Source organism: Eriocheir sinensis, chromosome 25 (genome assembly GCF_024679095.1).
Source record: "Eriocheir sinensis breed Jianghai 21 chromosome 25, ASM2467909v1, whole genome shotgun sequence".
NCBI classification, from domain to species: Eukaryota; Metazoa; Arthropoda; class Malacostraca; order Decapoda; family Varunidae; genus Eriocheir; species Eriocheir sinensis.
Window position 1 is genome coordinate 18840676 of NC_066533.1, and position 20344 is coordinate 18861019.

Here is a 20344-nt window from a genome sequence, read left to right on the forward strand (position 1 = left end):
CTCTATTCTTGTTTCAGTATTTCTTCGACTTGCAATTTTCCTTTTGTTTCATCTTTTTTTTATTTGTATATCGTCCATTTTTTTATTTGTTTTCTTGACACAAATACATAAATATTCGCCTAGAAATGTGGCATACCAACGCACTTACTCACACACACACACACACACACACACACACACACACACACACACACACACACACACACACACATGATATAGAGAGAGAGAAAACCTTGACCTCCAACCTCCTCCTCCTCCTCCTCCTCCTCCTCACCTCCTCTTTCTTTACCCCCCCTTCCCCTCCTCCCTCTGCCTCCCCCCCCCTTCTTCTCTCTCCTTCACCCCCTCCTTCACCCCTTCCTGCGCCTAAGGGGAAAGGGTGATGTGAAGAGAACTAAAATTTTATTCAGAATTTCCCACCAAAGGAGAAATGTCACGTTTGGAAGAGAAGGGAAAAAATCTACCTTGGCTGGGAGGGGAGGGGGTGGGGGAGAGGAGGGTAGGGGGGTCAGGTAGGTGTAGGTTTGTGTGTGTGTGTGTGTGTGTGTGTGTGTGTGTGTGTGTGTGTGTGTGTGTGAGCTCTTCTTAGTCATCTTCCAAAATATATATCCCTTTGTTTTTCCCTTTCTCGTAGTTATTCTTTTATTTTCTTCCTTCTTTTATTGTGTTGTAGTGAATGTATTTCTTGTTGTCGATTTATTTATTTATTTTTCTTTTGTTTCCTTCATTTCCTTAATCTTTATCCGAATTCCTCGCCTTTCATTCCTTTAACTGTTCTTTCCTCTTTTTCTATGGCTGCCTGCGTGTCTGTCTGTCTGTCTGTCCGTCCGCCTCTCTCTCTCCCTCTCTCTCTCTCTCTCTCTCTCTCTCTCTCTCTCTCTCTCTCTCTCTCTCTCTCTCTCTCTCTCTCTCTCTCTCTCTCTCTCTCTCTCTCTCTCTCTCTCTCTCTCTCTCTCTCTCTCTTAATTAATATATCAAAGCAGCTTTATTCTTTTCTTAATCTCCAATCTACTCTTGACCTAATTTTACATTCAGTTTTGGACGCCATTTATTATTTTTTACTTTATTTTCTTTCTCTTTTTTTCTAGTTTCCCTTCGTTCGTCCCATCACGGCTTTGGTCTCGAGGGGAAAACGGCAACAGACGAGGGAACGAGGGAGTGAAGGTAGATGAGAACGCATAGCTATCTAGTAATTAAGAGGCGTGATGGAACGTAACGGTTGTAATTACTTCTTGTGGTTGTTGGTGGTGGTGGTTGTGACGTTCTTGTTGTTGTTGTTGATATTGTTGTTGTTTTCTCGTTCTTGGCCTTTTTCCTCTTTCTTCTTCTTCTTCGTGTTCTTGATCCGGTTATTATTCATATATTTTTTTGTTTTCCTTTTATTTTGGTTGTATGGATTTGCATGGCCCTATATGGTAGTGGTGGTGGTGGTGGTGGTAGTGGTAGTAGTAGCAGTAGTAGTAGTAGTAGTAGTAATAGTAGTAGTAGTAGTAGGAGGAGGAGTAGGAGGAGGAGAAGGAGGAAGAGGAGGAGGAGGAGGACGAGGAGGAGAAGGGGGAGAATGAGAAGGAGGAGGAGGTTGTAGTAGTAGTAGTAGTAGTAGTAGTAGTAGTAGTAGTAGTAGTCGTACTCGTAGTAGTAGTAACACCAAACTCAGACCACAGTCAATACCTAATATGATTTTCTAAACTGCATTATCAAAAAAATGTTTCTCTTCCAACACAAAGCAATGATGATAATAATGATAATAACAATGATGCAAGCGTTCACTCACCCTCTAATTGCTAATCGCTTATAGGTAACGAAGCCCAGCCCACCTGTTTGTGACTCACCTTTGCCCCATTAAATCTCTCTGTCTTAGCTACCAGACGAAACCGCTCAGACGATCATTGCACTATTGCGTCAACACATCTTTGTCTTCACTCTTGTCACGCTGAAGTCTTCGTGAGTTGGCATTTCGCGTCTGTTAGTGGAAGCTCTTTTGTGAGTGAACTTTTAAAGAACTCCAGGAAACAGTTTTAATGCGGGTTTTGTTTTTCAGAGCTATTGTTTTGGTAGAGATGTTGGTTGTTTGGTGGGTTTGATGCAGTGATCTCTCTCGCTCGCTTCAAGATTCCTGTATGCCTGGCTAGCACAGAGAAAGACAGTCCAGTGATGTTAGATAGAGAGCAGTGGTTTGAAGTGCTATGAAAAGTTCGTATATTTTATTAACGTGGGAGTCTGATGTATAGTTTCTTCTTGATATCGTGAAAACTGGATTATGATGAGAAAATAGAATGACCCAGTGTATTATAGAACGAAAAACAGGATCGTAATCTTTGATGATATAGATAATACTCAAAATACAGTTAAATATACAATAGAATCTTTCTTATTAATGTGAAAAATTGTCTTCGAATTGTTTAGTGACGTTAAAAAAAATAAAACTGTTACGAAAGATACCTAAATTTTCTCTCACAAGTGTAAAAAATAGCAAAGTATTATCTTCCCTCCAGAAATAGAGTTCAGAAGATTAGGAAAAACATCAATTGACCCCAAGAAATATAGTTCAATAGCATCTTAAAGCCAAATACAAGTTAAAGGAAACTCAGTCTCACCCACAAACCCAGAAACACAGTCTAACAGCATCTTTATCTCCCGTCTATCTTACATTGCGTGATGCTGGGCGATGCTGCGTGCTGCTCTCTCGCCATCTCCACCACCACCTCCACCACGTCTCTCCCACACTCCCCTCCACCAACTCACCCACCCTTCCACTTTGCAATGCCGTGGGATGGGAGAGGTGGGGTGGAAGGGATGTGGGATCAGCGTTACCACACCCTCCTCCTCCTCCTCCTCCTCCGCCCCCTTTGCCTCCTCCACCTCTCTTCGGCCCTAGGAAGGTTGCGGCCTGGCCAAGAGATCGACTCGTATGCCTCGGTGACTTACGCAACGGGAAGGTTTAGTGTTTTTGTATTGAATCTGTGCACAATGGAGTTTCTCGCGTTATGTCACTTGTGTTAAAATATCGGCACTGGAAGTCTTTTATGTGTCCAGCAGGAACGAGTTTTTGTTTTCATTGAAGCTGTGCCCGGCGACGTGTCTCTGTTATGTCATGGTTGTAAAAAGTGGACCATCGGTACTGGAAGGGTAAAATATATATCGTTTCAATGAGATTTTTGTTTTTATGCGGCTATTGTGAGAGTGTGTATCTTTGGTTGTATCACGTACTTAAAAAAAAAAAATCATGACTCTGTTAATGTATTTACTAAGGGACCATTGAGCCTTATCTTACTCTGCTACGAAAGATAACGTAAATTTAATCTTTCCGACCTAAATTACAGTATACATCCAGTTTAACGTAATAATTGTCGCTGTATTGCCTTGCGTTATTAAAATAGTTACTCTTACGAAAAAAAAATCTATCTATATCCCCATCTATCTGTCTATCTATCTGTCTTTCCCTTGGTCTCATAGAACGGAGATAATGTTTCGTTGACGCTTAGCAAAACTCGGGTCGTTGTAATCGTTTCCTGTACGTACATCGCTGCAACGCTTTTGATAATGCGATGATGCCGGGAAATTGCCGGGGCGGGGCGGAGCAAGTGAGGGAATTTTTGTGTCAGATATCCAGGTCGTGTCATGAGACGGGACCTCCTCGTGCCCCTCACACGCCTCCTCCTCCTCCTCCTCCTCCTCCCCTCCTTCGCCTCCGCCTTCCATTCCCACACTCGAAGTCGCAAACAACATGACCTTGACAGACAAATAGCCGACTTTTTTATGCGTTTGTCTTGTGTGCTGTTTGTTTCCTTGTTTGTTTGTTTGTTTGTTTGTTTGTTTGCGTGTGTTTGTGTGCTTGTGACTGGAGGAAGAAGAAAGGGAGGGAGGAAGAAAGAAAGAAAGAAAGAAAGAAAGAATGAATGAATGAATTAAAGAAAGAGAAAAAAAGAATGTAAATGAAAGAGAAGGAAATATATAGAAAAAAACAAAGAAATTCAGGGAAAGTAAAATATACAACAATATATTTACAATGCATTCACTTTTTTTCTGTCTTCTCTCTCCTCCTCCTCCTCCTCCTCCTCCAGCACTTGCACGTAACTTTCCCAGATGCGTTATTTCATGCTTGTGAAAGAACATCAAGCGACTCTTTTGAAACTTAGAAGCTGGGTGAGAAGGCAGAAAGTAATGTGTGTGTGTGTGTGTGTGTGTGTGTGTGTGTGTGTGTGTGTGTGTGAGTGAGTGAGAGAGAGAGAAAGAGAGAGAGACAGAGAGAGTTAGTTTTAATAGACAAGATGAAAGATAATAAAAAACAGAGAAAAAAAAACAGATCCGTGATACAATGATTTGAGAGCGAGATTAAAAGACCAATATAACAATCATGGTTCTTTGTTTGTTATTATTGCTGTTATTGTTGTTGTTGTTGTTGTTGTTGTTGTGGGGTCAGGTGTAGCAGAGAAAGTGGTGGTATGACCTGCTCTCCCCGTGACCCCAAACACAGGAGGTCATCGGTGGAGTTGACCCCTGACCTGACCTGACCTGACCTTTTCTTTCCGTAGCACATCCATCGATCGATCCATCTCTGTCCACTCTTTCTCTCCCTTTTTTTTCTCCCTCTCTCTCACCTTCTATGCCTTTTCTTTTCTCTCCTCTCTCTCCTCTCCTCTCTCTTTCACTACCTCTTCTTGTTGTTGTTTTCCTATCTCACCTTTTTCGCTTCTCCTCCCTCTCTTTTTTTTCCCCTTTTTCTTCCCTTCTTTATCTCTTTCGTGTTCCCTTTATTTTCTCCATTTCCTCCCTTCCCTACTTTTCTCTCTTCTTTCTCCTCTCTCTCTCTCTCTCTCTCATCCCTTCTTTCTCTCTCCATTCTCCTCCCTTCCTTCATTTCGCTTAGATGCCCCTTCTCTTCTTCTCCCTCCCCTTTCTCCTCTCTCTCATTTCCTTTGCCCCCCCCCCCCTTCTTTCATCTCACTTTCATGCCCCTTCCTTCATCTCTCCCTCTTTCCTTTCCCCTTCTCCTTTCCTTTCCCACGTCCCCTCACTTCCTTTCCCTTCACTCCACCCCCCCCCCTTCAATCTTCCCCCTCCCTTTCTTCTTCTCTTTCATCCCCTCACATCTCCTCCTCTTCCTCCTCCTCCTCTTCCGCCCTTTCTTTCTTCCGTGGGAACTGTATCTTGTTGTTCGATTTCTCTTCCTTTCTTTTTTTTCTCTTCTGATTGTTATTTTCTTTTCACTTTCACTTTTGCATTGTTAGTACGTGTGTCTGTGTTCTCTCTCTCCCGGCGATCACGTTGCGGTTTTTAATTCGCCGTCGTTGAATGCGTGTTTGATTTTTTTTAAGTGTGGAATTGATAGTTATTTTTTTTTTTTTCGAATTACGTGAATTTTCTTAAGATTTCGGTTTCTCACTTAATAATTTATAGGCTTTTGTATTCTTGCTGGATCTATTTTTTTTTTATCATTACTGGAATTTATAATCCATTTTAATTTATTTTCACCTCATTTTTAACCAATTTCACCTCATATTTAAGTCATGGATTAATTGTAATGCGGTTTTGAAGGAATTCATACAAAGATATTGGAAAACTCATGATTTTTAAGCCATTTCAACTCATTTTTAACTCATTCTAACTCAGTGCAACTCGTTCTTAACTCAATAACCGTTTCTAATGCATTTATGAAGAAGATTGCATACAAAGATCGAAGGTTCTCAGCCCTCGAGTAGTATTAGAGAGTGTAGTCAACGCCATCTGTCTTGCCGCTGTGAAAGTACCACACAACACATCTGCACCCCAGTTAGCGCCTTTTCCTTCGCGCTGGTACCAAAAGTAATTGTTTGGCGGGCGTGAATTTGCGTAAACGATATAATTGCATGTGTGGAGGGGAAGGGGTGGGGTGGAGGGGGGAGGGGGGAGTTCGTGTGTGTTTGTGTGTGTGAGAAAGAGAAAACGTGAAAGATAGAGAGAGAGAGAGAGAGAGAGAGAGAGAGAGAGAGAGATTGCTTGCTTGTCTTCATCATATAATCAATTACTTTTTTTTCCCTCCCCATATCCACTTCCTTCTATCAATGAAGAGACAAGACTTTCACTTCCTTCCTTTCCCTTCCCTTTCCTTCCCTTTCCTTCCTCTTCCTCTCCTTCGTCTCTTCCTTCCTGTTTGTCTTTTCAACTTTTACTTTCCTCGCGTTTTCCCTTTCCTTCGATCCCACAGTGTTGCCAGATCAGGAACATCATGATATATATATTTTCAAGGCTTTAAGAATTCACTTTTGTCTTGTTTTCTCTTTCCCTTTTTTTTTTTTTTTTACGTTAGGTGTGGCAGAGTTTTCGAAGGTGCGCGTATAAATTTGAGGTTTCGCTTTTTTTTTTTTTTCGTCTTCTTCGTGTTGGTAAAAATGTTGATTGATGTAAATTCGTAAGATTGCTCTCGAAAATGGCTTGTCAGTTCTCTTCCTTGTTATATATATATTTTTTTTATGATAGTTTTCTTCTTCCTCCTCTCCTTTTTCCTGTTCTTGTTCTTATTCTTAACCTTATTTTACTTCTTATTATTATTGTTATTATTATTACTATTCTTCCTTGTTATATATTTTTCTATTGTTTCCTTTTTATTTATTTTCTTCTTCCTTTTCTTATTTTGCTTACTCTTATTCTTGTTTTTGTTCTTATTTCTCTTTTTTTTCATGATTATTAGCGTTACTATACTACTACTACTACTACTACTACTACTACTACTATTACTACTACTACTATACCATCACCACCATCATCATCATTACGTATTCCAAGATGGCGTCAGCATTTCCTCACTGTTTGCTACCATCACTTCATTTTCTGGTTCCTCGGCCATGACCGGACTAATGCAACATTCCTACAACCGGCCGCAGCATCCCCTTCTCCTCATTCATTCACTTCCTTTCTCCGTGTTAACTCTTTCATTTCCTTGTTCATCGCCAGTCAGTCAGTCAGTCTTCACACTTCGTAGGATTCGTTCTCTCTTTCTCTCTCTCTTCGTCTCCTTCCTTCCAGATTCCTTCCTCTCTCTCTATTTCACTTCCTTGTTTATCTCCTTTCTCTTCCTTTTCATTGTTACTCAGTCAGTCAGTCAGTCAGTCTTCACACTTCGGAGGACTCATTCTTCTTCTCTTCGTCTCCGTTTCTTCCCTTTCAATTCCCTTCTTCTCATTCATCGACTTCCTTGCGTCATGTTTACTCTTTTCTCTTCCTTGTTCTTCGTCGCTAAGTCAGTCATTCGCTTTCCACACTTCGTAGGACTCATTCTCTCTCTCCCTCTCTTTCTTTCTCCTCTCTTCCATATCCCTTCTCTCATTCATCGATTTCCTTTGACAATGCTTTCGTAGGAGTTCCGGGCACTCCCATAGGCAGTTATATGACCCTGGTGGTAGTTCGATCCCTCTTCTGTACCGTGAACCTATTTAAGCACTCATTAGAACCCGATTGATATTCTTTTTGGCCTTTGGAAGTAGTTGATGTGAGCGGCAGGAGCTTCTGACAATACCGACCGTAACCTCACTATCTCCTCTTCCTTTATTTTGGTTCACTTTCACCTCATAGCAAACCGCAGTGAAACGCAACGTCCGGGAAGCGAGGCGTAGCTTATGGACATGATATTGAACACTTCCTCTGACTCTTCCATTACGCAGTGACCGCAGATTCTAAAGAGAGGATATGGTATGGCTGATTACGGCCAGCAATTACGACTACAAACAATCGCGCGCTGGTGCCTTGCTTTCTCTCATTGTCTTTCTCTATTACCCCTCTATCTCTCTCTCTCTTTCTCTCTCTCTCTCTCATGGGACCCCTATGTTTTCTTTTATATATCTCCGTCTCCCTTTTTCATTGACCCCTTCCCTCTCTTTTTACTTATCATATCTCTTTCTCTCTCTGTTATCCCCCCTTTCTCTTTTTTCCTATTAGATCTCTCCTCTCTTTCCTACTGATCTCCCTTTTCTTTCTTCTACTGACACTTATAGCTGCTTTTTCCTTCCTTTTTTTCCGCTTTTTCTTGTTACTGACACACTGATATCTCCTTTTTGGGGTTACTGACAGACTGGTATAGCTTTTTTTTCTTCATTCCTTCGCTTTTTATGGGTACCGGCAGACCGATAGCTTATTTTTTCCTTTCTTCGTTCTCTCGCGGAAATGCCTCGGCGTCCTCAGGAACAAGAGGCTGGAATGAGGTGCGTGAGAGCAAGGCAAACAAAGGCAGATCAAACGCCCTCCTCAACGGTCTGATCCAATAACGTGAATCCGTTCTTCGTCTCTGCTTCCGGGAGCATGCAGGAAGGCGATTAGAAGCGTGCCGAATCGGATCTGAACGGTGTGGGTGACGAAGAAGAGGAGGAGGAGGAGGAGGAGGAGGAGGAGGAGGAGGAGGAGGAGGAGAAGGGGAGGACCATAACGTCGGCAAGTAATGAAGCAGTGCCAATCTGTTCTCTCTTTTTCCTTCTTTTCTTTTCCTCCGTTTTGCTCGGATACACTCATGCGCTCACGTACATACATACACCTGTTCGTTCACGCGCGTGCGGACACACACACACACACACACACACACACACACACACACACACACACACACACACACACACACACACACACACACACACACAGACACACACACTTTGATGTATATTTTCAGCTCTAGGGCTGCCTGGTACTTCATGAAATAAACCGTTTATTATTATTATTATTTTTTACATTTGTATTCAGATTGATAAAACTTAATATAATGTATGTATTGTTATTTTTTTTTGCCATTAGAGTTGTGATTATGGTAGTAGTAGTAGTAGTAGTAGTAGTAGTAGTAGTAGTAGTAGTGGTGGTAGTAGTAGTAGTAGTAGTAGTAGTAGTAGTATCACCACCGTCATCACCACAAACATAACCACCGCATCCGCTATCTCCACCACCACCACCATCACCACCACCAACAGTACCACCGTCATCACCACTATCACCTCTGTGCCCTGTCCTTCACACGCAAGCAAGCACACACACACACACACACACATTCACACCAATACTACTTCCTTCACATCCAACCCTTTACCCGCAACACAGAACTTACCCTCAACCCCTTCCCTTCCACCCTCTTACCCTTACCAACAAGCCTATCTTTGTGTACCCTCCCACTCAGCCACCCTCTCAGCCACCCTCTCCGCCTGCCTCTTGCCTTACCGAGCGCTTGACTGACGGGTAGGACAGCCTCGGGACCTGCCTTGCGCCAGTCATGCAGGCACACATTGAGAAATAGGAGGAGCGGCTGCAAGAACGTGTAATATAGGATCATTTGTTAGAGATTCGCATCGCCGTCGGGCTAAGATGAAGGTCCTTGAGGTTTTTTTAGGTTTTGTGTTTTTTCTTTCCTGGTTAACCTGTTGTGGGTGTTGGTCCTGTCTTGTATTGTCTTGTATCCCCTGACATAGTTTTGACGTGGGTTTTTTTGAGTTGTATTTCTTTGATTGTGTTTCTTATTCATAATGTTCTTGTTTTTGTTATTATGATTAGCGTTATTACTTATACTACTGTTCTTATTCTTTGCCTGACATTAACATTTGAATTTCGGCATAGACACACACACACACCTACGCACACACATACCCATACATACATTTAGAAGGAACCCCCAAGACATACATACATACATTCATACACGTCCAATCAGCACCCGACAGCTGATGTATAAGTCTATCCATCTATGTATACCTCGCGTCACACACACAATAGTCATACGAGGGACAAAAACAGTGTTGCCAGTTAAGGGTTTTTCCCGGCCCTGACTAAGACGTGTGGGCATGAAGGTTCCGTGCCGCTCCTTTGCAGTTGGTAACACTGGGCGCGGGGGCGGCGGGGTGAGGCTGTGGCAACACTGCACCATGCAAGACAATAGATAACCTGATCAATTCTTTTAGTTTCTTGTATTTATATATTTTCTCAGCGGGACAAAAGGGCATTTAGTTTTTGCATCTATGTTTTTATATTATCGGCTACGTGAGGTTAAGATCTGCCCATTGAATGATAGTTTTTGATAGATTCTTATAAGGAAGTGGGTGAAATATGCGTGTGTGTGTGTGTGCGTGTGTGTGTGTGCGGTATTCTTGTGTCTGGCAATATAGAGGAAGTGATTTGACATTGTTCCACTTCTTACACGGATGGGAAGCAACAGACCCTCGTGATGTGTCCAGGAAATTCTTGCATCACGGCGTAAGCTGCCAAAAATATCGTGAGTGAGGCCGCAATACAGGTGATGCATGACAGACAAGTAGACCAGTCCCTGCTTCCCACCTGGTCCCTCACCTTACCTGGTACCTGGGGGTCATGGGGTTGCCTTGACTACTGGCTCACTCAAGTACACCAGCTGTCTGTCTGTCTGTCTGCCGCTCTACGTGTCTTCCTTTGTCTGTCTACCTTCAAACGTACCTATTTATAAACTATCAACTCCTATACTCTTCGACGTCTCTATATCCATCACATGTCAAAAGTATAGATGCCCTAACTTATCTCCTGCCTATGTATATCACCTGCTTACCGCTATACGTGTTCCCTTTGTCTGTGTATCGTCTTACGCACCTGTTCGCACACCTGTCTACTCTTATACTTATTCACGTGTTTGTATATCCATCACCTGTTAAATGTGCATTCCCCGTGACTAATCTCCTATCCACCCGTCGTCTACCTTCCCATTATCTAACTTCCCACATACCTATCGAACTATATCTATCTATATCATTAGAAATACCTGCATATCTTTTAGCTCTAACAGTACATATGTTTTTGCTATCCAACCTCTCCTGCCTCCTTATAACATCTAGCTAAGTCTTCACCCTCCTACATACCTGTCAGACTCTATCTATCTATAAGTCAATGAAAATACCTGCATATCTTCGCTCTAACAGTACATAGGTTTTTGCCATTCTACCTTTTCTACCTTATCATAATACTTACCTAACTGTATGTCATTATATACACCCACCTTCCCTCCCGCATACCTTTTTACACAGCTATCAGCCTGTACTCTTAACATACCTGTACTGCCATCTACTTAGCATTCCATACCTGTCTCATTCCTTCGTATATGTCAATCTCTATCAGTCTATTCATCGCGTCATTCCATCTGTCACCTTCCCATTGTGTAGTGTAGTAAATCATGCCATTGGTCTTAACTGTTTGTCTGATGTAAGAAGTTCTGTTTTTTTATGTTATTTCTTCCTCCTCATCCCCGACTCCCTACGCCCCTGTCTCTCTCTCTCCTTCTTCCTCTGCCTCCCTCTCTCTCTCTCTCTCTCGGTAAGGTATGCTCCGCTCCCCTTTTGGAATGGTCTTAAGGCGCCTTCGTGTGCCTGGCCGCGAGAAATGTGTTGAATCATCGTCAGGAGGGAAAAAATGAGATCGTGGATGTTTGAACTGATGTACAGAGGGCAGGAGTATTGTGGTCAGGCTTGCGTGCGTGTGTGTGTGGAGGGAGGGTGTGTGTGTGTGTGTGTGTGTGTGTGTGTGTGTGTGTGTGTGTGTGTGTGTGTGTGTGTGTGTGTGTGTGTGTGTGTGTGTGTGTGTGTGTGTAATTGAGAGAGACAGAGAAAAAAATAATTAGGAAGAGGGATGGGAGGTACAGAGGAAGGGGAAGGGGAATTGGAGGAAAGGGAAGGGGGAAGGGAGGTACGAAGGGAGGGGGAAGGGAGGTATGGAGGAAGGGAGGTATGGAGGAAGGCGTAACTCGACTAACGGGCCTTGGGTCACTTGGAGGAGGAGGAGGAGGAGGAGGAGGAGAAGGGTCGTTACCTAGCCAGCCATCGACCCTTTGGCCCCTCCCTTCTCCCCACTCCCTACTCCCCACCGCAACCTTTCCTCCCCACCCTTGCCTCCCCTTACCTTCTGTTACCTCACTTATTAACCCTGTCCTCTTCTTTGCCTTTCCTTCCCTCTCTTTAACCTTTCTTTCTTATCTACTTCTCTTCTTCTCACTTCTTTATCTATTCCTCCTTTTCCTTCCTCTTCCTTTCTTTCTCTGCCTTCCTTCCTCTCTTCACCTTTCCATGCCTCCCTTTATCCTCCTTTTTTTACCTACTTCTCTCCTTCTCTCCTCTTCGTCTCTTCTTCCTTTCCTTTCCTCTCTTTACTCCTTCCCGTACTCCTTTTCTTTCCTCCCCTTTCCCTTTCTTCCTTCCTCCCTCTCCTATTCTTACCTCTCCCCGTGTACCTCCTTCTCTTTCCTCCTCTACCTCCTCTTTACCTCCCTCCCTCTCTCCCTCCCTCACCTGCATATCCACAAACCATTACGTTCTGAAACCCCAAAAACCACGAAGACCTCATTTCCTAATTAGAACAACCAACAAAATATTTACTAAAGAGATAATAAGGAAAAATAATAACTGGAGAGTAATAATAATGGGCTTGACTGACCTGTTAACCTATCATTTTCTATTACTCTCATTTCCCTATTGATGTGATGTAATATTTTCGCTGTTACATAACCCGTAGCTAAAGCAGGGCGTGGTATAGTAGTAGTAGTAGTAGTAGAAGCAATAGTAGTAGTAGTAGTAGTAGTAGTAGTAGTAGTAAAAATAATAATAATAATAATAATAATAATAATAATAATAATAATAATAATAATAATAATAATAATAATAATAATAATAACAATAGCTTGCCTTGTTGCTTTATAAATCCAGTTTGTACTATAGGAAGGAATCTTGTCTAGCTGTTTCTGGGAGTTAATTCAGGGTTATGAAGGTCAATGTGTGTGTGTGTGTGTGTGTGTGTGTGTGTGTGTGTGTGTGTGTGTGTGTGTGTGTGTCTTTGGTATTTAGGCGTCCACAGTGACTAGCTTCTTAATGTCTTTCTCTTGGTCGAGGTCCGGTTTGCAAGGTGGGTGTTGATTGGTGTTGTTGTGGTGTTGATGATGGTGGTGGTGGTAGTGGTGCTCAAGGGTGGCGGTGATGATGATGGTGGTGGTGGTGTCATTGGTGGTGTTTGTGGTAATGATGGTGGTGACGATTCCAAGTCATGCACATTAATAGGAGAGAGAGAGAGAGAGAGAGAGAGATAATAAAAGAGAATGAGAGAGAATTAGAGAATGAGAGAGTGAGATCATATGAAAATTACGTGCGGTATGAATGTCAAGTGGTGTGTGTGTGTGTGTGTGTGTGTGTGTGTGTGTGTGTGTGTGTGTGTGAAAGTCAAACCTACACAAGTATGCCCACCAGTGAAAGCAGACCACAAGGGAGAGAAAGGAAGGGCCAGAGGTGGTGACTTACCTGGCATTACTGCACTATTATTATTATTATTATTATTATTATTATTATTATTATTATTATTATCATCATCATCATTATCATTGTCGCTTTACTGTTATCTTCGTTTTTATCTCCATCATTCCCACCCACTTCCTCCTCCTCCTCTTCTTCTTCTTCTTGTTCTTCTTCTTCCTCCTCTCTACTCTCTATTCTTCTTAATTAGCGCATGAAGAAAAAGTTGGACGTCATTGTGATGCTCATTTGTTTGCGATCAGCTTACGAGAGAGAGAGAGAGAGAGAGAGAGAGAGAGAGAGAGAGAGAGAGAGAGAGAGACATATTGACGCGTTCAAATCCCTCAAAAAGATACCTACTTACTACCGCATTGAAATCACTAAAAGATACCTATTTACTAACGCGTTGAAATTTCTCAGAAGATTCTAACGGGTTGAAGTCTCCCACGCTTTCCTTTTCCTCCAGTTATTCTTCTCTCCTTTCCTCCTTTCCTCCAGGTGTTCTTCCCTCCTTTCCTCACACCAATAACCCTTCACGCTATGTAGGAGAGAAAGGGAGAGAGAGAGAGAGAGCGAGAGGAGGAGGAGGAGGACGAGAAAAACGGAGGAAGAAAGGAAGGTGAAGGTGAAGAGAGAGAGAGAGAGAGAGAGAGAGAGAGTTTTGATTATCCAATACCAAGAGAGTGAGAAAGAGAGTGAGAGATTGAGAGTGAGAGAAAGTCCGGAGTTGACCTAAGCCTCTTGGTATTCCTTCCCTGCCTCCTCCTCTTCTTCCTCCTCCTCCTCCTCCTCCTCCTCCTCCTCCTCCCTGGCTCATTTTTTTTCTTTCATATCCTTGCTTACACTTTCTTCACTTTCATATCAAGGAATTCTTGAGATTGTTTGTTTGTTTGTCCTTGTTTTTCTGTTTTTATTCTTTATTTTTCATTATTTCTCTCTCTCTCTCTCTCTCTCTCTCTCTCTCTCTCTCTCTCTCTCTCTCTCTCTCTCTCTCTCTCTCTCTCTCTCTCTCTCTCTCTCTCTCTCTCTCTCTCTCTCTCTCTCTCTCTCTCTCTCCACACACACACACACACACACACACACACACACACACTCGTTTATATAAAGTAGGAGAAATTTTAGCCTTCAGTGAGCTCAAAAGAAAGTGTGTGTGTGTGTGTGTGTGTGTGTGTGTGTGTGTGTGTGTGTGTGATTTGATGGTGCTGGTAGTGATGATGACGATAATGATAACCGTCTGACCGCACTAGTTATGATTGTCACCATCCTTCACGGTCATCAGTAATTCTCTCTCTCTCTCTCTCTCTCTCTCTCTCTCTCTCTCTCTCTCTCTCTCTCTCTCTCTCTCTCTCTCTCTCTCTCTCTCTCTCTCTCTCTCTCTCTCTCTCTCTCGCTCACTTAGACACGAGTACTTAAGATTCACTCACCCATAGAAGAGAGAGAGAGAGAGAGAGAGAGACTTTCACCGTTATAATTTTCTTTTTGTCTTGACGGTTACCTCATTAGAATCAAACTTACGCAAGGAGAGAGAGAAAAAAAAGCGTAAAATTGAAAGTATCATTAGACCTGACGACTCGCTTCAGGCTCGTTAATCGTTCTTTAAGATAATCGTTTTCCTGTTGACGAAGGCACAAAAAAGAGTTAGTGAACGATAAAAGCACACTCATTAACCCTCTAATTAATTCCTGTATGAGATCTAAGTGGCGCAAAAAACTTATTAACGTTACACTTATGTTTTTCTTTAAGTTTTTTCTTATACTATTTTTTCTTCACGTCAAGGCGGAAGGAAAGTAAAGTGTGCGCGTGTGTGTGTGTGCGTGTGTGTGTGTCTTCGGCCACTCAGTTACTCTTCAGAAGATGCAAACGGTGTAATGTAACCTCCTTTTGTGTGTGTGTGTGTGTGTGTGTGTGTGTGTGTGTGTGTGTGTGTGTGTGTGTGTGTGCGTGTGTGTGTGTGTACGCGCTGGCGTGTAACTTTCTGCTCCACGGCTCTGACGATGAAGATGTATTTTTTTACCATGTTGCCTCTTTTGTTGTCAGAGAGAGAGAGAGAGAGAGAGAGAGAGAGAGAGAGAGAGAGAGAGAGAGAGAGAGAGAGAGAGAGAGAGCAGAGACAACAGATGGAATGACAGAGATAGAGATGAATAGATAGATAGAAAGATAAGATTGATGGAAGGAGAGACAGACGGACAGACAGATATACAAAGAGAAAGAGAGACAGACTTACTCATAGACAAAGAAAGATTGACCTAAACTTACAGAAAGAAAAAGGTATACAGACAAAGACAGAAAGAGACAAATCTAACAGTAAACAGAAAAAAAACAGCCTCCAGGTAATGACAGACAGACGAGATTGACACAGAAACAACACTGACAGGTGTGTGCTTACTCTTCTATCCATGAAAAATTGCAAATCACCGCATAAATATAAAGCAAAAAAGAGTTATATATATTTGAGTGCCAACAAGATTAACATAACTGTGTCCACGTGAATAATGGGGAGCAGGTAGGAGTGTAGGAAAATGTATATATAGAAAATGAAAGGACGAAGTATTTACTGTGTTAGGCACGGCAAAAAAATATATTCAGATTTATGTAAGAGTGACCTTCATATTTTGCCGTCAGTGCCATAGACAAACAGTTTGATTTATATTTACTCTCACTGAGATTATTTTTAGGACACAACTTTTATTTTATTAGTACGAAATTTACTCGTCTTCTACCCATTCAATTATTGGTTTCTAATGTCAATAGTTGATTTAGGTTTCTATTACTTGTTATTTTTTTTAATCATTCTCTAGCTTTTTCTTTCCCTTATCATTTTCTCTATGTCAATTTAAAGCGCTCTGATGGTATCTTTAAAGTTACCTCATTTGCTCTCTACCCATTACTTTCTTTTTTTATTCTCATGGGAAAAGTTGCGCCTGTTTTTCTTATTAGTTAATGCTTTCTAATATTCTTTTCCTCTTACTTTTAATCAGTTAGACGTCTTTATTAATTGCCTTACTTTATCATAATAGAAAAAGTCACTCATTTCCTATCCATTCATTCCTTGATTCTTAGTGGCAACAGTTACGTCACTTCTCGCTTGGTCAATACTGTCTAACGTTTTTTCTTTTCTTTTAACCATTCAGAAGTATGTCCTACCTCTAACAAAATGGTAAATTCCCTCGTTTCCTCTCCATTCATTCCTCGGAGCTTAGTGGTAACAGTTTCATCAGTTTTAGATTGGTTAACACTGTCTAATATTCTTTTAACCGTCTAGAAATCTTAATGGTCCAACGTATAACAAAGTAACAAATTCATTCGTTTTCTCTTCCATTCATTCCTCAGATCTTAGAGTGGCAACAGTTACAACACTACTCGATTGGTTAACACTGAGCGACAGCAACTTGTGTGACTCGTCCAGCAGATGTGTTGCGTATCTCCCTCGGTAGCTACTCAAACTCGATCACTTGCGAAACACTCAACCTTGCCGCAACATCTTCACCCCTCCGGCATGCAGTGTGGGAGGCTGAGTTGCAGAGGAGGAGGAAGAGGAAATGTGATGAGATTATAGGGATGTTACGTGTAGGTGGAAAACAGGGTGGAGAATGTGTAAGATGACTATAGGTGGAGATGGGTGGAGGGAATTTTAGGGCACTGGATGAAGAGAATTAAGTGGTAGGAGTGTTTGTGTACGTGGGTGCAAGTGGAGCTGAGTGGAAGAAGTAAATAGATGTTGGATAAAGAAGAAATACGTGTGGATGAGGGTGGAGAGCGTAATTTAGTGCTAATTGAAATGGATGAAGATGGGTGAATCGTTATGTGGACGTGGGTGTTGTGGAGGAGTCAAAGAAACGGGTGATTGGTGATGAGTGTGCAGGTGGTCATGGGTGGTAGGTGGATGAATGAGTGTGGGTTGAAGTGGATGAATGTGGGGAAAGAAGGAATAGGGAGAGAGAAGGAAAGAGGAAATAGAAGGATGGAAAAAGGAAAAGAGAGAATGGAGAGAGGGAAAGAAGGGAAAGAAGGAGCAGAAAGAGGGAAAGAAGAAAATGGGGAGAGAGAAAGAGGGGAAAAAGGGGATTGGGAGGAGGGGGTAATAGTAGGTAACTAGAGGTGGGGAATGGGGAAATTGGGGAATGGTCACCCAGAGTTATAACCGGGTCAGTGGTGGTCGTGTGGTCTACGGTCTTCGGCAGCAGCTGTTATCCGCAACACACCACCACCACCACCACCACCAAAGTCATCACCACCGCTACATTCCCATACACCTCCTACCGTCACCACCACCACCCCATCTACCTCACCACCACCCCATCTACCTCACCACCATCACAAGAATCTCCACTATCACCACCATCACCATCACTCCTTCTGTCACCAAAATTCCGTATCTAACTGACTCTCCTCTCTTCTCCCTCCTCTCCTTCCCTTCAAAACAACAGATTATAACTCCTCTTCCTCCTCCTCTTCTCCACTTCTCATACTCGTCTTCTTCGCGATGTGGTCATGTTAAGTTATGTGTTTGTGTGTGTGTATGTACATGTGTGATTTTCCGGTTTATGATACAGGAATGTGACCTTTACGGGGTGATTTAACAAGCGTGAATCGTCTCTTCTTTTTGATTTTCCTTGTGGTGACTTTTTTATGTGCTATTTTTATGTGTTGGAAGATGAGTATGGTCAGTGCGTTTTGAAGTCCGCGTGTTTGTTTGATGTTCAAGTTTAAAGGCATTACCGTATTACATGGAAACGCTTAAATTATGATCGCTTTTCTTGTATGTATGTGTGTGTGTGTGTGTGTGTGTGTGTGTGTGTGTGTGTGTGTGTGTGTGTGTGTGTGTGTGTGTGTGTGTGTGTGTGTGTGTATTCCGTTTCGGTATAAAATTGACAGCGGTAGTTTCTTACATAATATAAAAAGACCAGAAAAATATACTTCTCAGATGTCTAACACCTTTTTTTTTTGCATCAGAAAGCATATATTTACGCTTCTCTTCGCAAAAAGTAAAGTCGCTCTTCACTCCTATTATACAAACACTAAATTCTTGCTCTTATAAAAATGAATAATACTGTTCTACTTCACGATCAATCCAGATTCGACAAGTTTCAAGAGTGCATATATGAGAGGGCCGCAGGGTAATACTGGACCACTCCAGTTGCTAATAAGACACACAGTTATGTTCTTGCTCTTGTATATATAAAAAAAATGCTTATTGATCAATGGAAATTCGAGTAGTTTCAAGAATGCATATAAGAGGGCCAGAGGGTTGTACTGGGCCACTCTTGATGCTAATAAGACACTCATTTATGTAGTCTGGTCAGCACTACGGCCAAAGCACTAGACGCTGAGAACAGGATAGAGAAGGAAGCATCGACATCATAATCTCACACCCACACACACTCACACACACACACTCAAACTCAAACCCACGCAGGGCTACGAGGCTCATGCAGGTTACAGGCTGGGTAGGTTGGCAGGCAGGTTGGCAGGCAGGCAGACAGGCAGGCATGTCGGTCTGTCAGTAAGCAGTGGACGTCTTGCAGATACATGGTCTTAAGCAAGGGCTGGGGGCTTGGCTTGTTAATATAGCACAAATATACACACAACAGGGCGATGGCTGAAGAAGGAGCAGATTTTGGGCACTTACCGAAGCACAGCAAGACCGGCAGGAGGCACTGAAGGTGGTGGGATAGCATTGTCTTTCTTCCCATGGCTGCTGCAGGCACTTAGAACATCCTACGCTGACGTCCTACACTGAAGTCTTGGCCGGAGAGGCTTTCCAGACCCCTCTTGAAGGCCCTTGACCCCCGCACTAGGCTTGGGGGCACGAGGAACCGTCTGAAGAAGGAGGAAGAGTTCGATGCTATCCCGAAGAGAGCCAAGATGTCGCTCAGCTTCCGGGATGAACGCAAACTGTTGTCGCTAAGCAGGAATCGCTTGGACGAGGTACTTGTGGGTTGTCTTCGGGGAACCTCAAGATGCAGGGACTCTTGAAGGTACTCGAAGCGCTCCTGAAGAGTCGCTGGGGCAATGAACTCAAGCTCGGCGGCTCCTGCGTAAGGTTAGAAGCTACTGCGAGCGGCGCGCGTGTCTGGTTTGACTGACCGAGTGCCGGGGGAGCGAGAGGCAACACGTCCTTCCACCACGCCCTCTCGACACTGACTGGGAGGGACTTCAAGCCTTCCTCAGCGCGACACCCCCCACACTTTCACTGCCGAGCCCACCGCCGCCGCACCTCACACGGGCACCACTGCATTCCAGGACAGACAGGATAATGCAGTACGTCCTCAGGATACCAAAGGATACCCCATGGTACCCCCCTCATATGACCTCCACCCCAGGACCCCTTTGGAACCACCGCTGGGGTCAGGATCCTCTACCCATCGCTGCAGGATATCTTCGTCTCGTTGCAGGACTATTCATGCCTCGTTTCCAGGGACTCCCATCTGTGTGTGTGTGTGTGTGTGTGTGTGTGTGTGTGTGTGTGTGTGTGTGTGTGTGTCCGTCCGTCCGTCCATGCCTGTTTGCAAGGTCAAGTTGAAGGGGAATTTCTAATTTGGGAGATGTTCAGTTAATCAGGATTCTTATTATTTTTTTCTTCCTCGTCTTCATCTTCTTGACCGTCCATCTTTCCTTCTTCCTGCATATTTTCGTTCTTGTCCAGATAGTTTTGGATGCTTCGCTCAATTTATCTTTCTTTCTTTCTTTCCTTCTTTCCTTCCTTCCTTCCTTTGCTGTCTTTCTCATTTCCTCGTTGGCATGCTCTTTCTTCTTCCTCCTCCTTTCTTTCTTTATGTATCTTTGTGTTAATCTTGATATGCCTGCCTTGCTATGTTTGCTCCGGAGTGTGGCGTTATCTTAAACTATATGTGTGTTGGGGGGGGGGGGGGAGGTGTGTGTGTGTGTGTGTGTGTGTGTGTGTGTGTGTGTGTGTGTGTTGCGTTACTCAGGAAATGTCTATAGTATGTGTTCTTCAGACGAAATTGTCCCTTTGGAAATTAGGAAATACGGTACAGTTTTTTGCTCTGACTCAGTTCTGTGTGTCTGTCTGTCTGCCTGTCTGTCTGTATCTGTCTATCTGTATCTCCTCCTCCTTCTCCTCCTCCTCCTCCTCCTCCTCCTCC

The 20344-nt window shown here is 43.0% G+C and overlaps 1 protein-coding gene and 1 long non-coding RNA gene across 3 annotated transcripts in view; one reads left to right on the plus strand and one right to left on the minus strand.

Annotated features, from left to right (window-relative positions):
• Positions 1-19771, minus strand: part of LOC127003550 (uncharacterized) — a 48368-nt gene extending 28597 nt beyond the window's left edge. Inside the window, exon 1 of one of the 2 annotated variants that reach the window (XM_050870416.1) lies at positions 18868-19771. In XM_050870416.1, coding sequence (XP_050726373.1) covers positions 18868-18931 — 64 coding nt within the window. In that variant the 5' untranslated portion in view covers positions 18932-19771. The remainder of the gene's footprint in view (positions 1-18867) is intronic. The other variant, XM_050870417.1, reaches the window with a different exon arrangement.
• The window catches only part of LOC127003551 (uncharacterized), a 68727-nt gene that overhangs the window by 27970 nt on the left and 20413 nt on the right, over positions 1-20344 (plus strand). Inside the window, exon 2 of the long non-coding RNA XR_007757144.1 lies at positions 1089-1164. This is a non-coding gene — a long non-coding RNA (uncharacterized LOC127003551). The remainder of the gene's footprint in view (positions 1-1088; positions 1165-20344) is intronic.